This window comes from Condylura cristata, unplaced genomic scaffold (assembly GCF_000260355.1).
Source record: "Condylura cristata isolate star-nosed mole 26May11 unplaced genomic scaffold, ConCri1.0 scaffold00027, whole genome shotgun sequence".
Lineage (NCBI taxonomy): Eukaryota > Metazoa > Chordata > Mammalia > Eulipotyphla > Talpidae > Condylura > Condylura cristata.
Genome location: NW_004567128.1, coordinates 5,611,570 through 5,635,061, shown reverse-complemented (window position 1 = coordinate 5,635,061; position 23,492 = coordinate 5,611,570). Strand labels below are relative to the sequence as shown.

The window sequence follows — 23,492 nt, the reverse complement described above, 5'->3', positions numbered from 1 at the left end:
AGACCTCTCCTGACCTGCCCGCTGCTCCCCTCGGCAGTGTACTCGTCGATCTGCCTGTTCTGCTCCCCACTCTGTCTCTGGTGAATCCTCTCGCCGCCCCTGAGCCTCTGGCCTGTGCCCCAGTTCTGTATGCACAAATAAATAAATCTTTAAAAAAAAAAAAAAGAAAAGAAAAGATAAAGACAAAAGCAAGCTTTATCAGATAGGGGCCTGGGTCTCCAGGGAAGGAGGGTAGTTCACAGGAGGATATAAAGAGCATGTTTTTGGTAATTACATGTGGCCTGTCATACAGAAGATGGACATGGAAATAAGGTGTATCGATGGCTTCCCTACTCCCCCCTCCCCAGGCCATGCTCCCTATCTAAATTCTTTTAGGCAATTAAGGGAGAGGTAAAAGTTTGTCCTTGAATATGCTGGATCTTAATTGCTTTCAATTCAAAATCCCTGCTTTGCACTCTTTAACATCAAACTCCTCAGATTTAGTGTGATCCTACTAGTGGGTGAAGGAGGTAGAAGTGTGGGGGGAGGGGGCTTCTCTGTCTACCTTGGAGCTTCTTCAAGTGCACAAGCACACAGTTCACACTCTGTGGCAAATGATGGTAGCCTTCTCAACTGACATCCCCAGTGAATGTTCTAGATTAGGTTAGAGAATTGGGTCGAAGACAGTATTTTCCATACAGCAGTTCTCAGCTTCAGGATGAGAGCACAGCAGAATCTTTGGAAGAGCTTGTGTGGTGTGAAAAGCATTCAGTAGTGTCATTTCCTCCATTTTGAAAGTGGAAATAATTCCTTATCTTTCTGATCTCAACCACAGCTAGGCAATTTGTGCTCTAGAGCATGAGTTGAAAATAAAAAAGACTGAAAAACATTGTTTAAAGATATACAGTATTTCTCCCAAAGGCATTCAAAAAATTTTTTTTTTGCGGGGGGAGGGCAGTGGTAGAGCAAAAAGAAAATCTTACTCCATGTCAAAAGCACAGCTGTGCCTGTGGTGCATAAACAGAACCACACAATAATGTGTGAAATTAAAACTTTATTGGGGACATTTAAACATTAAAAATGTTTATGAAGGCACATTAGGATGGTAACAGTGAGCAAAAGGTTGAGAGACACTGTCCAAAGGCATGGGGTCCTCTGTGCATTTGCGGAGGAAAGGAGAATCGCAAATCTAAGGGTGAGTGTAGGGGAGGTGAAGACCTGCATTCTACTACCTTCTGTGGTGGGCTGCTTGGACCAGCTTGGACTAACTTGGACTTTAAGATTTCAACTCTTTTGTAGTATGGGGTAGAGGAAAGCTATCTTCTTCCACCCCTCCTCTCCCTTCCCCCTCCAAGCTGGACTCAACAAGTGTCACGTGAGTGACACTGTTTCTCAGATACTGAGTTCCAGCTGAGCTGCAACTGGCCTAAGCCTTCTTGTCCATTTTATTTTATACAGACCAGAACTGAGGCCCCTGTTGGTGACAAAGTGGAACTGTTTCTTGGTCCTGTTGTCTTTCGCTCCCAAGAGGGTCATTGATTCAGAAAGTCCAGTGAATGCTGGGAGATGATGCGCAAGATATGGGTTTGTTTTGGGACGCCTGTTTCTCCCTCGCTGTTGGCTAGAGCACAATACGTTTTGAATTTGGAAATGAGTTGAGCTCTGATTTGGGCAGGGGGAGCTAGGAACAGATTTATTCTGGTGGAAGAATGGAGTGAGGGGTGGTGGGTTTGGTACATCAGAAATCTTTCCAAGGTTAAGACTGTAGAATGAGTCTGGTCCTCTTTTTCTTAAATCTACACAATGAGGTAAATCAGACCAAAGTTACTTTACATTTTATCTTTCACTTGACACAGTGACAGATATATCCAAGAATTTCTTTATTAGCAATAGTTAGGTGGCCAGATCATTCTAATTGCAAAGAATTAAACAGACATCAGCAATTTCACGTAGGATAAACCCACATCCCAGATGGTCTTCTTTTGATGCCTGGTTTTTTCCTTTACTGGGTTATCTTTTTTACTAACACTTGGAATTCTTCGAAGCTAACTTCTCCATCACCATTCTTGTCCAGTTCCTGGAAGAGCTCATCTACGGTGCTCGGGCCCTGGTTTTGGGCAAAGAAGATAGGATGGAGAGAGGAGAGAAAATGAATCCATTCCTGTTACACATTCGATTCTCTGAAATTTGGGGCACTGGGTCTGTGTTCCAAGAAGTCTGCTGAGTTTTTGGTCATGTGCTGCTTGTAGTTAGTGGACAAACTGACTCTAGCTGTGGTGTTACTGCTACATGCCACAGAATGGGCTATTTTTTTACTCCCTCCAACATTTGTTACTTCAATATTGGTTATTTATTTATGCATACAGAACTGGGGTACAGGCCAGAGTTGCAGGGGCCATGAGAGAATTCACTAGAGTCAGAGTGGGGAGCAGAACAGGCAGATGGACGAAGTAGACTGCTGAGGGGCACAGAGGGTGGGACAGGAGAGGTCTGCTGCGCTATGTGGATCACCTCTGGGGCGGGGATCGAACTCTCTCTGAAGCGGCCACAGCCAGCTTCTCAGTGCTGGACTCCAAACTGTTGCACCACTAGGGAGGGCCCTGTTACTTCAATATTGTTACTGTGTATTCTAATCTAATTGATTTCCTAGATAGTCTTAGGTATTATTCTAAAAATATTCCTTTGACGAGGAGGCCAAGTACTACATCAGACTGCTGGGGACGTCAGGGAGCGTGGATCCATAAATAGTTGAGGACCCTGCCCCAAGGATTCCCAGGGAGCTGGTTGCCTAGGGCTTACTATAGCTCTTGCAGCCCTTCCACCCACCCTGTGGAAAAGCTTTACTTTCCAAATGGAGAAATAGGCTTTGTGAGAGTCGCTGACTTGGTCCAGGGCCTACGGCTAACAAGTTGAGGGCATCGGGTTTGCACATGGACTCACGAGCCCAACTCCATCACCAGCAAGCATCCCAGTAGATCCCACACCCTGGGCTGGGCTCACCTCTGTGCCATGCAAGATGACTTTGGCTGGTAGCCTGAGTAGATTGACAAGTCTATTCCCAGAGATTCTGACTCATCAGGTCTGGGGTGGGGCCCAAGAGTCTGTTCTTTCAGCTACTAGACCAGGGCTGACCCTGCTTGGAGACCCCAACTTGAGACGATACATGAAGCCCTTATATCCAGCTCAACTCCCTTTTCACTACAGGTCAGCCATTTTTGAAGCCGACTTACTTTTTGTCTCTACCATAAAATTCAAATCTTAAAGCCATTACAACTCTGACTTTCAGGTACAGGTGTATCTGATGTAACAGTAGAGTTTATAAGGTAGCATATATGTTTTGTACGAATAGATATTTAACTACATACTGATGCATATATACATACACACACACACACACACACACACAGAAATAGGGTGAGTCCCGCAAATTGATTTTCTCAAGACTGCCAACTAAGTGTTGGTCTTGTCCATAGATCCTACTTAGAGTAGTAAAGCCCATTTATAAGTCATCTTCAAATTTAAAAAAACAAAACAAAACAAAACTGTGCTAACAAACACCTCACATAAACTCTATTATCTTAACTACCTAAGTGTAAAGTGTGCGGTTCGTAGTGTAAGTGTGTTCCTGTTGTGTGCAATAGATTGCTACAACAGGGAATGCTTCACGGCCTAAGATTTCTACAGAGGAACTTGGCCTGTTGTCATTCCTCCTAAGACCAAACTGTTAGTTACTCAGCATCTGTTTTATAAATACCAAACACTCTTCTCCTGGAGCATGTGCTAGAATTGAAAGCAGATGAGGTGAGAAGTCAATGGAGTATAGCTTGGAAAACATTAGTGAGCCTAGTGGAAACATAACCAGGTATATTACTTAGTGAGCAGAGTACTCGAACTTTCTTTTAGTCTCCCACCATTATCCAAATTGTAAGTAAGTCATATGTGCTTTTTATTGGAAGCACATAAAATAGATACAGAAAGAACAATTCACCAGCCTTACCTTTAAGAACAGCTTGCATCAATGGCCTAAACTTTCCCGTCAGTTAATTATTTTCCTTTTATTATTAGATTTCTCCCTTTTAGGATTATTCTTACCTATTATGATGCTTTTTCTTCCTTTTGGAAAAGTAAGAGTTTTTGGAAGTCAGCCTTTCTCAGGTTAAATTCTGACAAAAATGCTAATTAAAAAAATTAATTGTGTTTTTTCTTGCTAGCTTCTTTAACTTTTCCAAAGTTATCTTATGTTTTAACTATAAGAACATGAGTAGAGATCACATTATAAGGTCATGAATTCAGCTGCTTTTGTTTTATGGCCTAAAACTGGAAACCTCCACAACTAAAACCAACACTCACATGTGTTGGCAGAAGGCACGTTTCTGAGTAAAAACTGGGAAGCAGGGCCCTCCCTGGTGGCGCAGCTGGTTAAAGCACTGCACTAAGAAGCTAAAGCCACTTCAGCATGAGTTTGATCCCCACCCACCCCGGAGGTGAGCCACATGGTGTGGCAGACCTCTCCTGACCCGCTGCTCCCCTCAGCAGCATACTTTGTTAATCTGCCTGTTTTGTTCCCCGCTCTGTCTCTAGTGAATCCTCTCACTGCCCCTGCACTTCTGACTTGTACCCCAGTTCTGTATGAATAAGTAAATAAATTTAAAAAAAAAAAAAAAAGCAACTGGGAAGCAAATGCTTTTTTCTGGAGTTTTTGCTAAATAGTGGCCACATCAGCTATGACAATTATGCTGTTGCTCCCCAGCTGAAGATAGCTTTAGCTAAAAGCAAAAAGAACGGAGAGCGAAGCCTTCCCTGTTCCTGCCTGCCTCCAGGTGCATTTTGATGTTGACAACTCTGGGATGGTTTTGACAGGAAACTTTATGGCTGAGGAAATTTAATCCTTTCCTAAAAGTTGTTTAGAAATGCCTGGTTGCCTCATTAACAGATTTAGATGCTTAACGCAAATAAATACAAATACTTTTGAAATATAAACGGTGTCCACCGAGGTCAATTTGTCAACTTTAAAATGGATTTTTCTAACGGGCTGCCAGCGAAGGACTGGCCTTGTTGAGGCATCCTACCTGGGACAGCGAGGAGTGGCTGAGGTGAGCTAACATCATTTTACAGACCTCTCGGTTTTCCTAAAGTCTGGCACAGATGTGCTGCAGACTTGAATGTGTTATTTGTAGGCCAGGTGTGGTGAGGGTAGCCTGTGTTTCCTTTGACCGTGGCTGGTCCTGGATGGTCCTGCCAAGCCTGGAGTGTGTGGGGATAGAAACCAGGAACTTGCCCTGCGCAACATGGCCAGCCAGCAGGGGAGGCACAGTACACACTTGAGTGCTCCTTCCAGTGACCCCCGCACCTCGGGTCCTGTGCAGGTTCATGTCACACACCTTAGCCTCTCCCGGTGCCCTTTCGTGTCCCCTCAACCCCCTGCCACCAGCAGAGGTCTGCTTCCCAGGGCTCCGCAGGTGGCCACTCACTTTCAGTAAGCTGGGAAATTCATTCTGAATCAACAGCTTCAGCTCCTCCTTCGACAGCTGGTCAGGGTCTCCCTCTTTGGCAGCATATTTTGCAAAAATGTTCTTCAGTTCTTCGGCAGACTTGACACTCATTTTGGTGTCCTGCAGGTTTGGGGGAGAAATGAATTTACCAAAAAGCCAAAGGGAAGATTACCGGCAGGATTGAAGTACCATTGGTCTGTCCCATTGACATGGATGGAGGCGAATAAAAAAATGAGAGAGAGGAGAGACGGAAAAGGGGGAAGAGAAGAGAGGGGGAGAGAACCACTGTACCTATAATTGCCAGCGTGCTCTAAAACTCATCTTAGACACTGTTCTTCCAGTATGTGTGTACGGATATAGCCCCCAGTACCACGTTTTGTGTATCCAGTCTGCATTCTGTGGCTTTGGTCTTGGGGAATGGCTGGCCACAGGTTCTAGCTGCTAAGATCTCGTAAGATATTACTCGTAATATATTTGATGGCACAAAACCACCTTCTCTCCAGACCTTTATCTTTTACACCATTCTAAAGGAAACAGGGGGCCCACACTGGTAGCACAACAGGTTGAAGCGCAGCACTATGAAGCTCTCCACAGCCACTGCTGCACCAGTTCCATCCCTAGCCAGGGAGCTGACCCACATGGCACAGCAGACCTCTCCTATATGCCTGCTTCGCCCCCTCAGTGTATTTCCCACTCTGTCTCTGGTGAATCCCCTAACCCACCCCCTCCACACACCTCTGGCCTGTCCCCCAGTTCTTCTACGCATAAATAAATAAATCTTTAAAAAATAAAGGAAGGAAGGAAGCAGTGTATCAGTGCAAGCAGAAGGAGCTCCACATAGTCCTAGACTCGCCTTACCTGGTTGTCCCACGAGAGGCAGCTAGAAGGACCCAATAGCAGTGAGGAGCTTAACAGGATGTGAGACTTTTATAGCTTTTACCGACACACCACCCTGACTATAAAATCTTCCTTTTATTTGTCATTTAAGGGTAATTATTAATGATTTTTGAAACCCAAGTGTAAGATGGCACGAACCTCCTAATTAAGGGCAAGATCCAATAAAGGTTGCGATTGCTTAGTGGGTCAGAGTCCCAAGAGTCAGCTTGACTTTCCCCTTAGAGTATATTTCCCCTCCAATATAGAATGGTATTTGTCCACATATCAGAAATGTCAGTATATTTTATTTTTCAATTTAGTTGCACATTTAGGCTTGAGCAATAATTTTCTTTATAGCCAGAAAAAAGTTTTTAAAATTACTGTACAACCTCTGAAGTTTTGTGCATATTAGGGCCATACATAATTGAATAAATGAATGAAAGAATATTCATTTTTTTAATGTGAATATCACTGAGAAACAGTGGAGAGAAGCAACATAATGATTTGTGGTTCTACTTGGTGAAGCGAGATTATCAAGAACATAGTCAGCTTTTACCTTTTTCATTATTGTTCTTTGTCTTGCTTTCTACTTGTTATCTTTTTCCTTACTTACTAGATTTTGTTAATCATTCTAAAAATTTGTGAACACATTTGACTTACTTTTATTCCACTGGACATGCTTCCACCTTTTTGCAATCACAAGGATTTAAACTTGGAGATAACATTTATTTCTTCTGCAGCGAGTTCTATGAAAGAACTAGGACGTTTCCAGAGAACATTGATCTGTTGCAAGAAGGGGTTCCAGATCAATGTTAAAAGCACTCATCAGCTTTTAAACCCTTGTACACTTCTACTCTGGTAATTTTCTCTGACACTTAATCATATCACGGACAAATTGAAGAGTGAAATATTGGACTATTTCTTCCTAATGCTTTTCAGCTCTAAAATGCTAGGGGCTTACTTATCTTGAATGTGAAATCTTTCAGGGTTCCCTCAAGGCTTCCCACTGATCCTGAACCTTTATTACACCTTTCTGTCTTACATAAGTTTTTTGAGCTTTTATTACATTCTTTGACGTGAAATGCGTCGGTACTAAATTATGTGTTAACTCACTTCTTAAAGATAGGCATTTTGCTTATACTTGCATGATTTCACACCAAAATATTCTTATTTTGGCAATGCATTTTAATCAAGACTGGAGGTAATTTCTGACTTTTGGGGGAAGAAGTGATTTTTGTTGAACAACTGTCACAGGAAATACCTTTTTCCTCTGATGCCTTTTTATTTATTTTTAAAATTTATTTATTTATACATACAGAACTGGGGTACAGGCCAGAGATGAGGGGAGTAAGATGATTCACCAGAGACAGAGCGGGGACCAGAACAGGCAGATGGACTGAAATGCACTGCTGTGGGGAGCAGCTGGCGAGACAGGAGAGGTCTGCCACATCATATGGGTCAACCCCTTGGCCGGGGATCGTACTTGTGATGCAGTGCCTGAGATAGTTTCATAGTGCTGTGCTTTAACCTGTTGTGTAACCAGGGAGGGCCCAATGCCTTTTTTTTTTTTTTTTAAAGATTTATTTATTTGTACATACAGAACCGGGTTACAGGCGAGAGGCTTCACCAGAGACAGAGTGGGGAGCAGAACAGGCAGATTGACGAAGTACACTGCTGAGGGGAGCAGCGGGCGGGTCAGGAGAGGTCTGCCGCGCCCTGTGGTCCCCTCCGGGGCAGGCGGGTATCGAACTCATGCGGAAGTGGCTTTAGCTTCTCAGTGCAGTGCTCCAACCCGCTGCGCCACCAGGGAGGGCCAGGCTCAATGCCTTTTTAAAAAATTTTAAATCTTTGGAAAAATTGCAAGAATAGTCAATAAATGTCAACTTTCCTTTCATCTAGATTCTCAAATCACTCACATTTCCACATCTATGGACAGACACCTCTCCCCTGAACCGTCAGAGCAGCCATTGTAGGCATCCAGGCACTTGCTCCAAACCCCCTGGGCATCTGTCTCATACACACAAACGCCCATAGAGCCAGGCTCATGGTCTATCCTCACAGCTCCCCCGTGGGTGAAATCACATCTTTGATCATCTGGTCTCTCCAGCTACCACCTGTGGGCTAAAATCAGCATGATATTTGTTCTATTTCTTTAACGATTTATTTATTTATGTGCACAAGAACTGAGGTACAGGCCAGAGGTGTGGGGCTGAGAGGATTCACCAGAGACAAGAGTGGGGAGCAGAACAGGCAGATGGACTAAAATCCACTGTTAAGGGGAGCAGCGGACGAGACAGGAGAGGTCTGCTGCACTGTGTGAGTCAGCTCCCTGGCTGGGGATGGACTCGTGCTACAGTGACTGTGGACAGCTTCATAGTGTTGCACTGTAACCCCTTGCGCCACCAGGGAGGGCCCTATTATTTGACTGTATGTGGAATAAGTGATTTTAATGACTATAATTACTTAGTAAATATAGAGGGCACAAGCTCTATGGTTGTAATAGGTATCTGACAGCCCACATGGCGTATATTCTGTTATGATGTGTGTCTGTATAGATATAAATAATTCTAAGAAAAACATTTGAAACGGTGTTGATTAACAGTCTTGTAGGTGACAAATCTCTCTTCTGGAGGTGGATTCCTGGTTCGAAGAGACCAAAGCTGTTTGTTGTCTGAACTTGTGTCGGCAGTGAATGCTAACAGAACTTGAAAAGCAGCCTTGGGTTATCTTGAAACTGCACTTGCCTCCTCTCTGGCAATCACATCTCCCATCTCTTACGTTCTCTTTACCTGGAGACTCAAGCATGAGGCTGAAACCACAGCGGGGAACACAAACTCCATTGATAGATATTCTCATGAAACATTAACTAAACATGTATGGAGATTAGCAATAAATGCAGGGTGTGTTCAAAAGAGTGTATTTGAAACCAGAGAGGGGGCAGAAATGACAGGCACAGATTGGTAATGGAAAAATGGAGAGACAAAGGTTAATTTTATCCTTGCCATTCAATTGCATGATCTTTGGATTTACTTACGTCTTTGCTCAGAAGGCCACGGGTAACTTTAACAGCTCTGGGTACCACGGGTGTCTGGAGCTCTGCCATTCTCGAAGTCAACAACAAAAAGTGCCTGGTCAAGTGCCTTTGGGAAGAAGATACAGTCAAACCCAGGCCCTGGCAAGCAAAACAGGGATGGTTTTGTGTTATCTTCATTCCTGAGATTTAGAGGGGGGGACCTGATTACTGAAGGTTGGGGCCTGCTTGCAGGCACTGAGTGATGTTCCCAGAGGTGCTCTAACTATAGCTCATGTTTTTTTGGGGCTGATCTTCCCCATGGGCTGTGTGCTGATTCGTTCCCCAACCTGTGGCCTGGGAATATCCTCCCTCCCCCGCCCTGCCCAGGACCCCTGGTCACCTCATCTCTGGAGATGTTCAAGGACCTGCTCAAGGTCATGGCTCTAGGGAATGGTCAAGTTGGCATTCAGTACAGGTCTAACATACACTTTACCCACCAAGCCACAGGCCAGCATATCTATGAGGCAAGCCGCTGGTCAATGTTAGCGTAAGACCCAGAGGTAGCACTTTTTTTTTTTAAGATTTATTTATTTATGCATACAAGAGCTGAGGCAGGCCAGAGGCGTGTTTATGGGGGGGGGGGGGTGGTGGGGGAGAGGGGGTAGAAGGATTCACCAGACACAGGGTAGGGAGCAGAACAGGCAGATTGACTGAAATACACTGCTGAGGGGGGAGCAGCAGGGAGACAGGAGAGGTCTGCCATACATGTGGGTCATCTCCCTGGCTGGGGATCAAACTTGGACTGCAGTGGCTGCAGATAGCTTCATAGTGCTGACATTAACCCCTTGCACCACCAGGGAGGTCCACCTCTGGTAGTTTTGAGAACAATCTAGGGAGACTTAATTACAGAGCACTTGGTGGGACCCCAAATGTGCTGAACTCTGGTGGAGGCAGTGGGGTGGGTCCATGCTGGGGCACTCATGGGAGCGGAAGACCTTACCTGTGGGAAATGCTAGCCACGGCTGCTGCTGCATCAAAGATTTTCATAAATTTAGTGGCATAAGGCAACACACATTTACTTTCCTACAGTCCTGGGGTTCAGAGGTATAAAGTGAACTGGCTGAATTCCTTCTGGAAGCTCTAAGGCAGCGTCTAGAGCCTCTAGAGTCCGCCTTCATGATCCCTTCCTTAATCTTCAGAGCCAGCAGTGTAGCACCTTCTGACCTCTCTCTGTCACTCCCTGTTTCTCTCTCTGTCTCTTGTTAAGTCTCTCTCTGATCTGCACGTCATGGTCACTTCTCTGCTCCCTCCTCTGGCCGCAGCTTCCCTCTGACCATAAAGATCCGGTGCTTACCTTACTTCACTCAGTAACTCCGGCAACCTTGTCAGCTCCAGCGCCTCGGTTAGGTCACATCTGTGAAATCCCTTTAGCCATATATGGTAACACCCACAGGTTCTGGGGACTAGGACTGGGGCGTCTTTGAGGCGCCACTATTCAGCCAACCACAAGGACAAGCTGAAGACACACAAACAGCAAGCACTTGGGTTTTTTATCTGAGAGGGGAACATAGCAAGGGCATTAATTAGGGGACAGTAGGAGAGGCGGAGGGCGCCCCTGAACACAAGCCGTGTGCAGTGGAGGGAGAAGACATCTCAGGAAGTAACACAGAGGCGACATGTGTGGCTAGGGCTGGGAAGGAGAGCAGGGGAGCCTTTTTCCATGGACCTGTGTGACTCAGGGCTACACACCAAACTAGAATAGTTGGGGCTCCTGATTGAGGTGGAAGCTGAGTCCCACGCTGTGTGGTGTGCGGTCCACAGTGGGGCTGGTCACGCAGTGTCAGGTGCTATAATATTGGTACCAGACGGGTTCATACTTGATGCTCAACTGGAATATGGCTTGAAGCAAATCAAAATCAGAAACAAGTTAAAAAAAAAAAATGAACAGGGTCCCTCCCTGCTGGCCCAGTCGTTTAAGCACAACATTATGAAGCTCTCCACAGCCACTGCAGCACGAGTTCGATCCCCGGCCAGGGAGTGACCCACATGGCGTAGCAGACCTCTCCTGTCTCCCCGCTGATCCCCTCAGCAGTGTACTTGGTCAATCTGCCTGCTCTGCTCCCCACTCTGTCTCTGATGAATCCCCTTTGCGCCTTTACCTCTGGCCTGTACCCTGGTTCTTATACGCATAAATAATAATAATAAAAAAAGACAAATGAACAGAAAAACCTGTTGAACAGGAGGAAAGGAATGTCCTTGGGAAGTCCTTGCAAAGTTTACCTCAGGAATATGTTAGGAAACCTAAGAGAGCTGTGTGTGGAAACATCTGCTGGGAAGTGAGGTCCTCGTGTGTCCCCAGGTGAAACGTTCAAAGGCAAGGGACACGGGGAAGTTAGCCTTTCACGGACTCTGCCTTGTAGGTGGGAAGACTTCTCCCACATGCACTGCCACTTAGGAACCTCATCTTTGATAAGGGGACAGCGCTTCCCTAGACTTTATTGTTTAAGGCACCAAGAATCATGACGTCTTGAACCCATTACACTTTTATCATGGTCTGCAGACTTCGGTAAAGGTTAATTAGTGGTGCTTTTACATCTCTTGGAACTTTATCACCACCAATATTCGTTACTTATTGATCCTTTTTTATTTTTCTTATGCTAGATGGCTCAGTTCCAAGATATGACAGGCCTGTCAGGCCTCAGCCAGTATTGCAGCAGAGTCAGAGTGGGCAGAGGTGACCCTTTTGCAATGGAAGGGACATTCCCCCTTGAGATGCAAAAAAATCTCAGGTGTATTGGAAATGCTGGGTTCAGAAGAAAAGCATTTTTTTTTTTATTTATTCATACAGAACTGGGGTACAGGCCAGAGGCTCAGGGACGGTGAGAGGCTTCACCAGAGACAGAGTGGGGAGCAGAACAGGCAGATTGACGAAGTACACTGCTGAGGGGAGCAGCGGGCGGGTCAGGAGAGGTCTGGCTCGCCATGTGGTCTCCTCCGGGGCAGGCGGCAGGCGGGAATCGAACTCATGCGGAAGTGGCTTCAGATTCTCAGTGCTGTGCTTTAACCCGCTGCGCCACCAGGGAGGGCCAGAAGAAAAGCATTTTTGAGGTCCTTTCCTTTAACGACCCAGTGGTGATCCAAGATGTCTTCTGAACCTGTGATGACCTCCTGTCTCAGCCTTTTTTTGTGGAAAGACTGCTGGGAACAAAAACATTATCCTTAATTATTTTCTAAAGATTTATTTATGCGTATAAAAGCTGGGGTGTAGGCCAGAACTGTGGGAGTTGAAAGGATTCCCTAGAGACAGAGTGAAGAGCAGAACAGGCAGATCTACTGAAATCCACTGCTGAGGGAAGCAGCGGGTGAGACAGGAGAAGTCTGCCAAGCAATGTGGGTCACCCCCTGGCCTGGGATCGAACTTGTGCTGAAGCAGCTGTGGGGAGCTTCACAGTGCTGTGCTTAACCCCTTGTGCTCTACGGGAGGCCCTGTTCTTAATTTTGTTGCTGATTCAGGGAGCTTGTAATCCAGAAGACAATCTGCTGTCATTTTTAGAGCCTGGAGGATCACCTGGTAACCCTGCAAGGTGGCTGCTGGAGACATGTTCTTTCTGCCTTCCTAGCCACCCCTTCCAGGGTACTGGGTGCTGCCAGCTTGTGCCTGCCTTAGTGAGTGTGTACTGGGCATCCTGGAGCCAGCCCTCCCAAGCCAGATAGATCCCAGAGGGCAAGTCCTATTTGTCCAGGCTCTGCTTTTCTCCTTTTCTGACTTTCAGGGTATCATTCGGAGTTGAAAAAACACTTCCACATATGTCCCCTCCTCTAACAGTTTCTTTGTCTTTGCCGCATGTTGGAACCAGAGGGTCACCCTGGAGGAATACCCTTACCGCCCCTTTCCAGGCTGTCATCCCAGGAGAAGGTTATATTTTGTTTTAAAGATTTACTTATTTATGTATACAAGAGCTGGGGCACAGGCCAGAGGTGTGTGTGTGTGTGTGAGGAGGATTCATCAGAGACAGAGTGGGGAGCAGAACAAGCAGATTGATGAAGTACATTGCTGAGGGGAGCAACGGGGAGACAGGAGAGGTCTGCTGCGTCCCGTGGGTTAACTTCTTGGCTAGGGATTGAACTTATGTGGCAGTTGCTGCACTGTGTCCCCAACCCCTGTGCCACCTGGGAGGCCCAAGAAGGTTGTGTTTGCGGCCTCTGAAAGCAGCCAGGATATATGAACTGATACTCTCATGTAAGGTCTAAATTCACATTTCACCACTTGGGCCTTAAATTTGTATTTTCATTAAAGAAATACTGTGCACAAAGTTGCTTTTTTTTTTTTTTGGTTCAAGCCACTTTATTGAAAGGCTTCAAGGGAGGGAAGAAGGAATGGGAGGGACGAGAGCCAATATTCTTGGACCGGTGGGGATCTCCCAGCTTCCCAGTCACAGACAATATGAATGAAGTTTTAAAAGTCAGCAGTTGCAAAAGGTCTTTCATGAAAAAATTCAGTAACCCTCACCCCTGCTCTAATAGCCTTGACTCTTGCAGCTGTTTCTCCTGCTATTTATTCCAGGTTTTTAAGTGGGCCTCTCCTGGGGCTCTGTCAGGAATTTGCAGAGCTCCCGTGTTGCTGGAGGCATCCCCACTTTAATTTTGGAATTCTTCTCTGGGCTTGTGTTTGCCAGGTTTGTTCCAATGTAGGCAGTAAGGCAGGGTTCCTGTTTTCGTTTGGGCTATTTGGCTCTATTCTCAGTGCTTTATAGCAAAACATGTGTTGAATACCAAAGGCAATAACTGAACAAACTCCATTAAGAGACTCTTCCTGGGTAGAATTCATTGATGTATGTCTGGGTGGAGTGGAAGATCACAGCGCCATTTGAAGAAGCCAGGACGACCTCAACGTTGTGGTCTTTCTGGATGGCTTACGTGGAAATTGAGTCTGTTAATAAACTTAGGACTTCGTAGATCCTGTGTGGTGTTGGGCAGTCTTATCTGCTCTTTCCTAGAAAATACTGAGGGGCTGGGCACTTACAAGCAGCTCATGTTTGTGAACTGGATGCTAATGCCCTCTCTCACCCCTCTCCAGTCATACTATCTACTACAATTAGCGAACCAGAGAAGATAGGAAAGAGACACCAAGGCCAAGGCACTTCAGAACTGAGCGCTCCATCCAACAAGGGGGTAATCAAGTTCATTCTCCACCCCTTCCCCTCAGTGACTCTTAGCGTGTACTTGGGGCACAGGGTTCAGATGGCTTAGAAAGTTCTGGGGCGTTGATAAGATCAGACAAGTTCTTGGAAAATTTTTACCTCAGGAAATTACAGTTGTCAAGAATTTCTACAAAGCAATATGTGGCAGTTAGGTTTTGAGGGGGAAGAACCGAAAGGTTTTCTGAGCAGGAAGCTTGAACAATTCCATTGTAGCAGGTTATCTTTCCTGTAGTCTGTTCTAACAACTTAAACAAGAAAGATGAAACGAAACCATGAGGTCGTGAAAAGATGAGGAAACAGGCGAATGCCTAGCGAGAATGGGCTTTTCATCAAAATCACATGATTCTGAACGTCTGTGAATTATTCGTCAAGATGAATTTGAGGTAATCAAGTCTGAGGTAATTCGATTACTCGTGCATTCATTCGATCACTCATGTGTTCATTCAATCACTTGTGCGTTCATTCAGTTGGTGCCATGCACTAGTTGCTCATCTGTAAAGGGCTTGGGGTACTGTGCTGACTGAGAGCTGCTCCAGCTCTGTCACCTAGTCTAACAAACCCTGGACACAAACAGGGGAGCCCAGTGACAGCAGGGCAGGGGGACCACACAAGGCCGTGGCGCTGGGTTTGTCAGCTCCTTAGAAGTTCATAATGGATGTGTTTGTTGAGTTAAGGCCTCAAGGTGGAGCGTGGTTTCATTTAAGAGAGAGGGGAGTAGAAGAAGATGTTCTGGAGAGGGAATAGGACATCCTGAATCCCTGTGTAGGAGGGAGGAAGGTGCACTTGAGGGCCTGAAGATGGTCTCAGTGGACAGAGCACAGGGTGCACAGGGAGTCATGGGAGGTGAGGCTAGAGGGCTACGCTGGGCCAGTACCCAGAAGTCAATGATTTCAAGCACGTGGCCACTCTGCCTGTGCCTGCAGGGTGGCCTCGGGCCCTGGGGGTGTCGGGCAGCCTGTGAGGAAAGTCTGGCTGTGGCCTGGGTGAGGGGTTGAGGTTCAGGTGGAGGCGGGAGCTGTGCATGGGAAGGCTGGAGGGGGTGACCTGACAGAACTGGACAGGGTAGATAGGCGCGGAGGGGAGAGGGTGGCATTTAGGCTTCTAACCTACAGAATGTGCTGGAATAGATACTACTTTTTTTCTTTCAAGAAAGGAATTCTTATGATTCTCTACAAGTATTTTTGGGCCGCAGCCATGCCTCAGATATTTCAGGTTCTCTTCCAGATCTCCTGCAACATAGCAAATGCTGAAATAAAGTGAGTCACGTGGAGATTTGGTTTTGCAGTGTGTGGGATAGTCACTTTTGCATCAGACTCTAGTCTGTTAAGTGTCCAATTGCTTTATGTCTAAAAAATATGTACTTAATTTAATTCAGTGTGACCCAGAGACACAAAGTAAGCCCATGCTGTGGAAAAATGGCAGCCAGAGACGTGCTTGATGCAGGGTGACCCCAAATCTTCCATTTGTGAAAAGTGCAATATCTGTGAAATGCAGTTGGGCAAAGCATGATAAAGTGAGGCATGTCTGTGCGTCTCTGCCAGGCTTGACAGACTTGCTTCTGGAAGACCTTTAGGGAATGGAGTGAGCAGTGGGAGGGGGTTGTTACCATCGGGGAACAATGCATTCCAATGTGGGAAGCTCCAGAAACCCAGAACGTGAAGTGTGAACATTGCCTGCATGGACAGGGTGAGTAATGACAGGAAGAAGGTCATAAAGCTGCTCCTTCTGCTTCTGATGAATTTTTTACAGGTGATTTGAATGAATGATGAGAAATAGAGACAAAAAAAGAACATACTAGCAGGAGTGGAGAAAGCATGGTGATATTTGAGGAGGAAAATTGGAAGGACTGATCCTGTCTTCTTGTTTTGGGAGCTTCCTTGCCCAGCTGATCATTCCTCTAAAAAGAAAGCTTGAAATTTGGGAAATCACATTTTTACAAAATGGCAAGACCAGACTTGTTTTGTTTTCCAAGGTAATTGATATGCCTGAACACCACCCTGGCAACTTGGGAGGAACAATGAGGCTGGGAATAAGAAGAACCGTTTTCAAGACTGAGAATTCAATACTAAGTAAGTTTCTCAGATCATTTGTTTTCCAAGGCCTTGGTTTTTGGCATGCAGCGTCTGATGGAGGTGCATCCTGCTCTTCCACCATCCCCGTCCCTTCTAGAAGCTCTGTCTCTCACCGGTCTCATTTGTCTCCTTGGGAGGGGTGATAGTACACATGCGAATGCCCCTTCTCATTTAATCTTTGTGCACCCTGCCCAGAGAGCTGCTTTGTGAATAACCAAGGGCCCTGCGATGTCCTTGAACTGGGAAAGAGAGCCCCGATTCCACCTCAGTGCTTTATTTATTTTTAAAGATTTATTTATTTATGCATACAAGAACTGGGGTACAGGCCAGAGGCATGGTGGTGGTGGTGAGAGTATTCACCAGAGACAGAGTGGGGAGCAAGACAGGCAATTCTACTGAAATATACTGCTGAGGGGAGAAGCGGGGAGACAGGAGAGGTCTATTGTGCCATGTGCGTCACTCCTTGGCCGAGGATCGAACTCGTGATATAGTGGCTGCCAGTAGGTTCTTAGAGCTGCACTTTAACCCCTTGCTCCACCAGGGAGGCCCAGCTCAGTGCTTTTGAATCTACTCTCCTCTTCACTACGTTGGGGCCAGCTCCCTGTTTAAGTGTTGCACTGGTTCTAGTGACTAATTTATGAACTTCTTGTGGAGGAAGCCAAGGGCAGTTAGGTCTCTCAGACTGTTTCCCTGGTCTCCCAGAAGCTCCAGCTTGGGGAGAGGAAATCATAATGTGGCTTGCCAGCTGTCCTTCTCTGATTTTCCGACTCCTAATAAGGTTCTCACGTCTGTGGCAACCTCCCTCCCAAAGTAACATGTTTCATGGAAATAACCATGTAAGAACACCAAATTCTTTAATTCAACATAATAAACAGTTCTAGAGTGCCTGCTCCGAGCCAAATGTGTTAGATTCTGCAGATACAGGAGTGAATGGTGCAGATACCAGCCCTACTTGGAGCCTCCAAACCAACAGGAAGTGTGGTAGAGGGCGACGAGGTGCTAAGAGGGCAGTTCGAGGCAGTAGACCCAGCATTGCACGGGTGGCAGGTGTCCACATCGTTCCTGTGAGGTTAGAACACTTTAGAAAAATGCCTTCTTAAAGTAGAAGAAAACCAGAACTGTGAGTTTCTCCTCTAAACACGATAAGCAGCTTCAAAGAATAGAATCAGAAAGTTTCCTGGCAAGAATAAGAGTTTAAAATGGAAAGGTTTCCAGACATACACCTTTCTCTGCTTCCTCCGGATAAGAAGCCATTATTCGCCAAGTGACTTTTTTTCTTTGGGAATATAAGAATTATTTTCTCTTTATACTTATTAGCTACTCTTTGGCTTTTAGATGTTTTCAAATACTTTGAAACGTGGTTCAAACAATTGCCTAAGTGAAAACAGATGGTGAGAGAGAAATGGAATGTTTTAAAATTTTCTCTGCTATAGAAGATGCATTGAAAACCATACCAGATTTTTTAAAAAGGGCATTGTGTTCAATATGTTTAAAGATTGGATCTATCTTAATGGAAAGAAGCCTGGTTTAAAATTTGTTTTCTTTATAGTAAACACAAAAATGATGTTGACGATTCTTAATCATAAACATAACACCAGTGTTCGTTGTTTGATTAGTATCTTTCACCTATCTTGAAAAAATTGTAAATTGTTTTATTGAGTTACACTTTCCACACCATACAATTAATTTGTTAGAAATACACAATTCACTGGTTTTTATTATATTCATAGGGCTGTGCAACTATTACCACAGTCAATTTTGATCATTTTTAAAAAGATTTATTTATTTATGCATACAGAACTGGGGTACAAGCTAGAGGTGCAGGGGCGGTAAGAGGACCCACCAGAGACAGAGTGGGAGCAGAACAGGCAGATCGACAAAGTACACTGCTGAGGGGAGCAGTAGATGGGTCAGGAGAGGTCTGCCACACCATGTGGATCATCTCTGGGACCGAGGATCCAACTAGAATGGAAGCGTCTACGGCTAGCTTGCAGTGCTGTGTCCTTATCCGTTACAGAAAATTGGAGGGCCCAATTTTGGTAATTTTTATCTCCTTAAAAAGAGATCGTTGGGAGCCCTCCCTGGTGGCGCAGCGGGTTCAAGCACTGCACTGAGAAGCTTAAGCCACTTCCGCATGAGTTCGATCCCCGCCTGCCCCGGAGGAGATCCACATGGCGTGGCAGACCTCTCCTGACCCGCCTGCTGCTCCCCTCAGCAGTGTACTTCATTGATCTGCCTGTTCTGTTCCCCACTCTGTCTCTGGTGAATCCTCTCACCCTCCGCATCTCTGGTCTGTACCCCAGTTCTGTATGCACAAATAAATAAATCTTTAAAAAAAAAAAAAAAAAAAGATCGTTGGGCCCTCCCTGCTAGCCCAGGGGGTTATAGCACAGCATTAAGAAGTTAAAGTCACTTCACCATGAGTTGTATCCTCACCCTGGAGGTGACCCACATGGTGCAGCAGACCTCTCCTGACCCACCTGCTGCTCCCCTCAGCAGTGTACTTCATCAGTTGGCCTGTTCTTCTCCCCACTCTGTCTCTGATGAATCCTCTCACCGCCCCTACACATCTGGCTTGTACCCCAGTTCTGTATGCATAAATACATAAATTTTAAAAAAGAGATCCTGTTCCCTTTAGTGTTCATGCCCTACCTCCAGGCTTAGCAACAAATAATCTATTTTTTGTTTCCATAAATTTTCCAAATTTGGATAATTTATAATGGAATTTTATATAGCACTTTGTGTTTGACTTCTTTGATTAACAGCATGCTTTCAAGGTTCATCCATTTTATAGCAAGTCTCAGTACTTCATTCCTTTTTATGGCTGAATAATATTCCATCGCACAGATATACCTTCATCAGTTTATGGACTTTTGGGTTTTAAAAAAGAGTTGTTCCCAGCCTTGTGTTAAATTTAAATTGTGCTGCATAGATTGTAAAAGCCATGTGAGTGTGTGACCCTGTGATGCCCAGGAAGCATAAAGGTTTGCCTTCCCACCTGTATCAGATCTTCCACACTGTCCCAAAAAGGCCAGAGCTGAGATAAGAGATAAGATTATGATCACTTGCAGGGCTCTACTGAGTGTCATAAAAATATAAAAGCAAATAGCACCATGGTATTTTGTGGGTTTTTTCTTAGTTGGCATATTTCTTTGGTAGGAGCTTGCATTCGCCCCCCCCCCATGGATACTTTTCTTTCCTAGGATTTATTTATTTATGATTTTTTAGTAAAAGAGAATACTTTGAAGTAAGACCAAAGCCTAAAAGTATAGCTACAATGGATGAATTACTAGAATGATTCTGATTTTTATCTTCTTCAAGAACAATTCTCTTTTTTTCCTTAGTCACCTGTTAGTTCCTTAAGAGTTATGAAACCTATGTGTTTCATTTTCTTTTTTAACATTTTATTTATTTATGCATAGAAGATCTGAGGTGCAGGCCAGAGGTGAGGGGGTTGAGAGGATTCACTAGACAGAGTGGGGTGCTGAACAGACAGATCTACTGAAATATACTGCTGGGGGGAGCATCTGGGGAGACAAGAGAGGTCTGCTGTGCCATTGTGGATCAGCTCCCTGGTTGAGGATTGAACTCAGGCAGTCGAGGTGGTAGCACTGAGTCTCAACTCCTAGGCCTCCAGGGAAGCCCCTGATTTTCTTTTAATTTTTAACCACTTTTTGGACATATGATTGAGATACAAAAAACTGTCTCTATGTAATATACAACTTGAAGAATTCAATTTGCGATTTCTGGAGTGGAGATTTTAGGTCAAATCGATTTGGATGAAAGTCCTGCTAAGTCATTATTTGCTCTGTGAGAAATGTGTCCCAAAGACCCACCCTGCCCTACGTTCCGTGTTTGTGCTGCTTTTGTCTGCAAAGCCTTTTTCTCCTAAAAGGGGTAATGACTGTGTGGAATTGAAGCTGGTTCAAGTGTCCTTAGGAATAAGATATTTTTCTAAACTGGCTATCTCACCCTTCCTGTGATTCATTGCATATTCATGGTCTTCTGAACTATGTAGCATGCTTAGTCTCTCAGTTTAATTTTTTCATGCATCAAGTGTTCATATCTCTTACTTGGGCATAGATGTTAGTAGTTCATTTTCAATGGTTACATATTCGGGTTGCTTCTGGCATTTTGTTAGGAAAACGCTGATGCCAACATCCTGACACTGTTTTTGTTCTTTTAATTGTTTCCTTAGGATAGATTTCCAGGAGTCAGACTATTAGGTCAAAGTGTATGAACACTTTTATGACTGATAATTAGGCCGGGTTGTTTGCAAAAAGAGATGAACCGGTTCATAGTGCCTTTAATGTACCTTAGTGTCCTTACATTCTCTTGGTTTTTGCTTGTGTTTTTATTATTTTTCCTCTAGCTCGATTTGCAGGAACAGAAAGGGGTCCTTTAGTATTGTGCATTGACGTCTTTTCATTGCTACAAAACGGGAGCCGCCCACACCCAGGCTGATTTACCTGTGTGCATATGGCCACGTTTCCAGTCTTTACCAGCACTTAAGCCTGAGAAGGGGGAATCATCGGCCTGCCCAATGGCTATTACCTAAGTGGTCTAAGGCAGGTGTCAGGAAACTTTTTCTGTAAAAGGCCAGATAATAAATATTTTCAGCTGCGGTGCCTGATGGTCTTTGTCGCAAATATTCCACCCTGCCATTGTTGAGTAAAAGCAGCAACCTGCAGGTACCGAAATGAATGGGCCTGGCTGTGTGCCAATACGTAAACCTGTATTTATGGGCCCTGAAATTTGAATTTCATGTAATTTTCATGCATCATGAATTATTATTCTCCTTTTGATTTTTTTCAACTTTCCGAAAAAGCAAAAAACATCATTAGTTTGTGAGCAGAAAAAACCAGGGTGATTTTGTTTGGCCTTAGTTTCCAGAATCTGAGTCTAAACAAAAAAATCCAGGCTGAAGGAAGCATGTGGCTGAGGCAGGGAGTCAGCTGCCCTCCTGGGGAGCGCTCAGGGCAGACCCCCCTGTGAGGCAACTTGCCTGCACACACACCCTACTGAGTGACAGAATGAGGCCAGGAGGCTTTCAGAAGCCACCCATTCAACCGTTGTGTTTCCAGCCAAGGGCAGGAGGGCAGGGGGTGGGTATCACATGGTCAGCCTGTGGTCAGCACAGGCTTGCGCCCCCCTTCTCTCATGGGGTCTGGTTTGCCACTGGGACTCATGATCCCCCAGCACAGTCACGCCATTCAGTGTTACTCACATTTTACAATTAAACTCTTCAAATGCTCTACCTTGCCAGTCTGTATATTTTACCCCCCCTTTTTAAAAACACCATTGGTCTGGTAAAACAGGTAGGACTTGCCTCCTCATAGCAACCCCCTACTGACTACTGACAGGATTGGCTCTCCAGCGGACTTTTGAAAAGCAGGGAGAAGTGGCCCAGAGCACTTAGGTGTTATGTGGATGCTTTGAAGCCCGATGGATCTAAAGGGAGGGTGGCTAGAGATGAAAGGAGCAGGCTGAGATGAGAGGCTCTTGGGGAGCACTGAGGCACTTTGTTATTAGAGGGTTTTAAGATGCGAATAAACTCATTGTCTTCCCTGTGGCTGTTAACCGAGCTCGAGATGTGAACCTAATAGAAAGCAACTCAAATAAAGGTCTGGGGGAGGCTAAGAACTGGTTTGCTGGCGTCTGTACAGTAGGACCCTAGTGGGTCCTATCCATGTTGCCAAGACATCCGGGAAGGAAAACTAGTCTTTTGTCCATGACCAGCGTGGTTTTCGAACCATCCGGCCCTTGACCAGAAAGAAGGTTTCCGGACGCCTGTGGCAGAGTGCTGCAGCTAGCCAGGTGAGACCCAACTCACTGCTGCCCTGCAGTCTCATCCAGTTGGTGCAGCACTGCCCCCAACCCACACCTGCATGGTTGCCAGGAATGTGCAGTGGTGGGAGGAGGCAGAGGATGCTCAGGAGGGAAGGGGCCATCTTACAGGGTTCCGTCCTGGGCTCCTTAGAGGGGAGTGGGCGCATTTCACCCCTTGTGATTCCAGTTCCGTGGAGGCACTACAGATATTGGAGAAATTAGGGGCCCCCTCAGTGCAGCGGGGCAGCTGGGCACCAGAGCTGACGTCACCCTTGGGACAATGTGATGTGAGCTGGCTGGGGTCAGGGCCCTGCCTTAGGAGTGTGCTGGAGTCCAGCACTGGAGCGGAAATTGAATGCTTTAGGAAAAGGCTGAGTTCCTGCCCGGACCCTCCTCTTAATGAGAAGGGCTTGACTAAAAACTCTTCATTCTGTTTTATTGCACGAGAAGGTTTGCCTCTGAGCCAACAGAGGCAAGAAGAGGCCAAAGACCAAGGTAGGGAGGCCCAGAGTGGAGGGTCTGGGTAGAAAGCTTGGCTGTGGCAATGCAAGGGGGTTCAATCTCAAATTGGAAAGAAGGGGAAGAAATAGGGGGCGGGTAGAACAAAATATCATGGGCTAGAAAAATTGCTTTTGCTTTCTTATCTCTTATCAAAATGTTGATAAAGAAAACCAACTCCTAGTTCCTGGTGTGATTAGATTGTTAGGAAGGGAAAAGGCCCCCAGGACAAAGCCCTGGCTGGGTTAATGAGGTGAAGCAAGCAACCCTCCGACAGTTTAAGGAGTTGAAGCCCCAGGCCTTAGTTTGTCCTGCAGAGACACAAATTTGAAAGGAGAAGGCAGGGCCTGGGGAGAGGGGGGTGTCTCCTTAAGCTCCGCTGGGGGGGGGGGGTGGCCCCCTTGCTGGGGCAGCTCTGTCCCCTCCTGTTGTGGGCCTTGTGCCAGGAAGCCATGTCCTAAAGTGTTTCTTGAGATGGAGATGCCTCACTGGGTTGCTGCTGGAGTGGGGGGCTGGTGGAGTGGGGGACTGG

General features: G+C 45.6%; 2 protein-coding genes across 3 annotated transcripts in view; one reads left to right on the top strand and one right to left on the bottom strand.

The window, feature by feature from the left end:
* CTPS2 (CTP synthase 2) overlaps positions 1–23,492 on the top strand; it is an 85,498-nt gene that overhangs the window by 41,435 nt on the left and 20,571 nt on the right. For both annotated transcript variants that reach the window (XM_012730396.1, XM_012730397.1), the window contains exon 14: positions 16,534–16,630. In XM_012730396.1, the coding sequence (XP_012585850.1) occupies positions 16,534–16,630 (97 nt within the window). The remainder of the gene's footprint in view (positions 1–16,533; positions 16,631–23,492) is intronic.
* Positions 1,982–5,582, bottom strand: S100G (S100 calcium binding protein G). Its single transcript, XM_004689882.1, has 2 exons — positions 5,451–5,582; positions 1,982–2,086 (listed from the first exon to the last, which is right to left on the bottom strand). The coding sequence occupies exons 1-2, from the start codon at positions 5,580–5,582 to the stop codon at positions 1,982–1,984; spliced, it is 237 nt and encodes a 78-aa protein (XP_004689939.1).

Bases quoted from the DNA above. Each gene is read 5' to 3' on its own strand.
- S100G (XM_004689882.1), bottom strand. From the start codon at position 5,582: ATGAGTGTCAAGTCTGCCGAAGAACTGAAGAACATTTTTGCAAAATAT. The intron at 2,087-5,450 runs GTGAGTGGCCAC...GCCCAAAACCAG, and splicing joins AATTTCCCAGCTTACTGAAA to GGCCCGAGCACCGTAGATGA.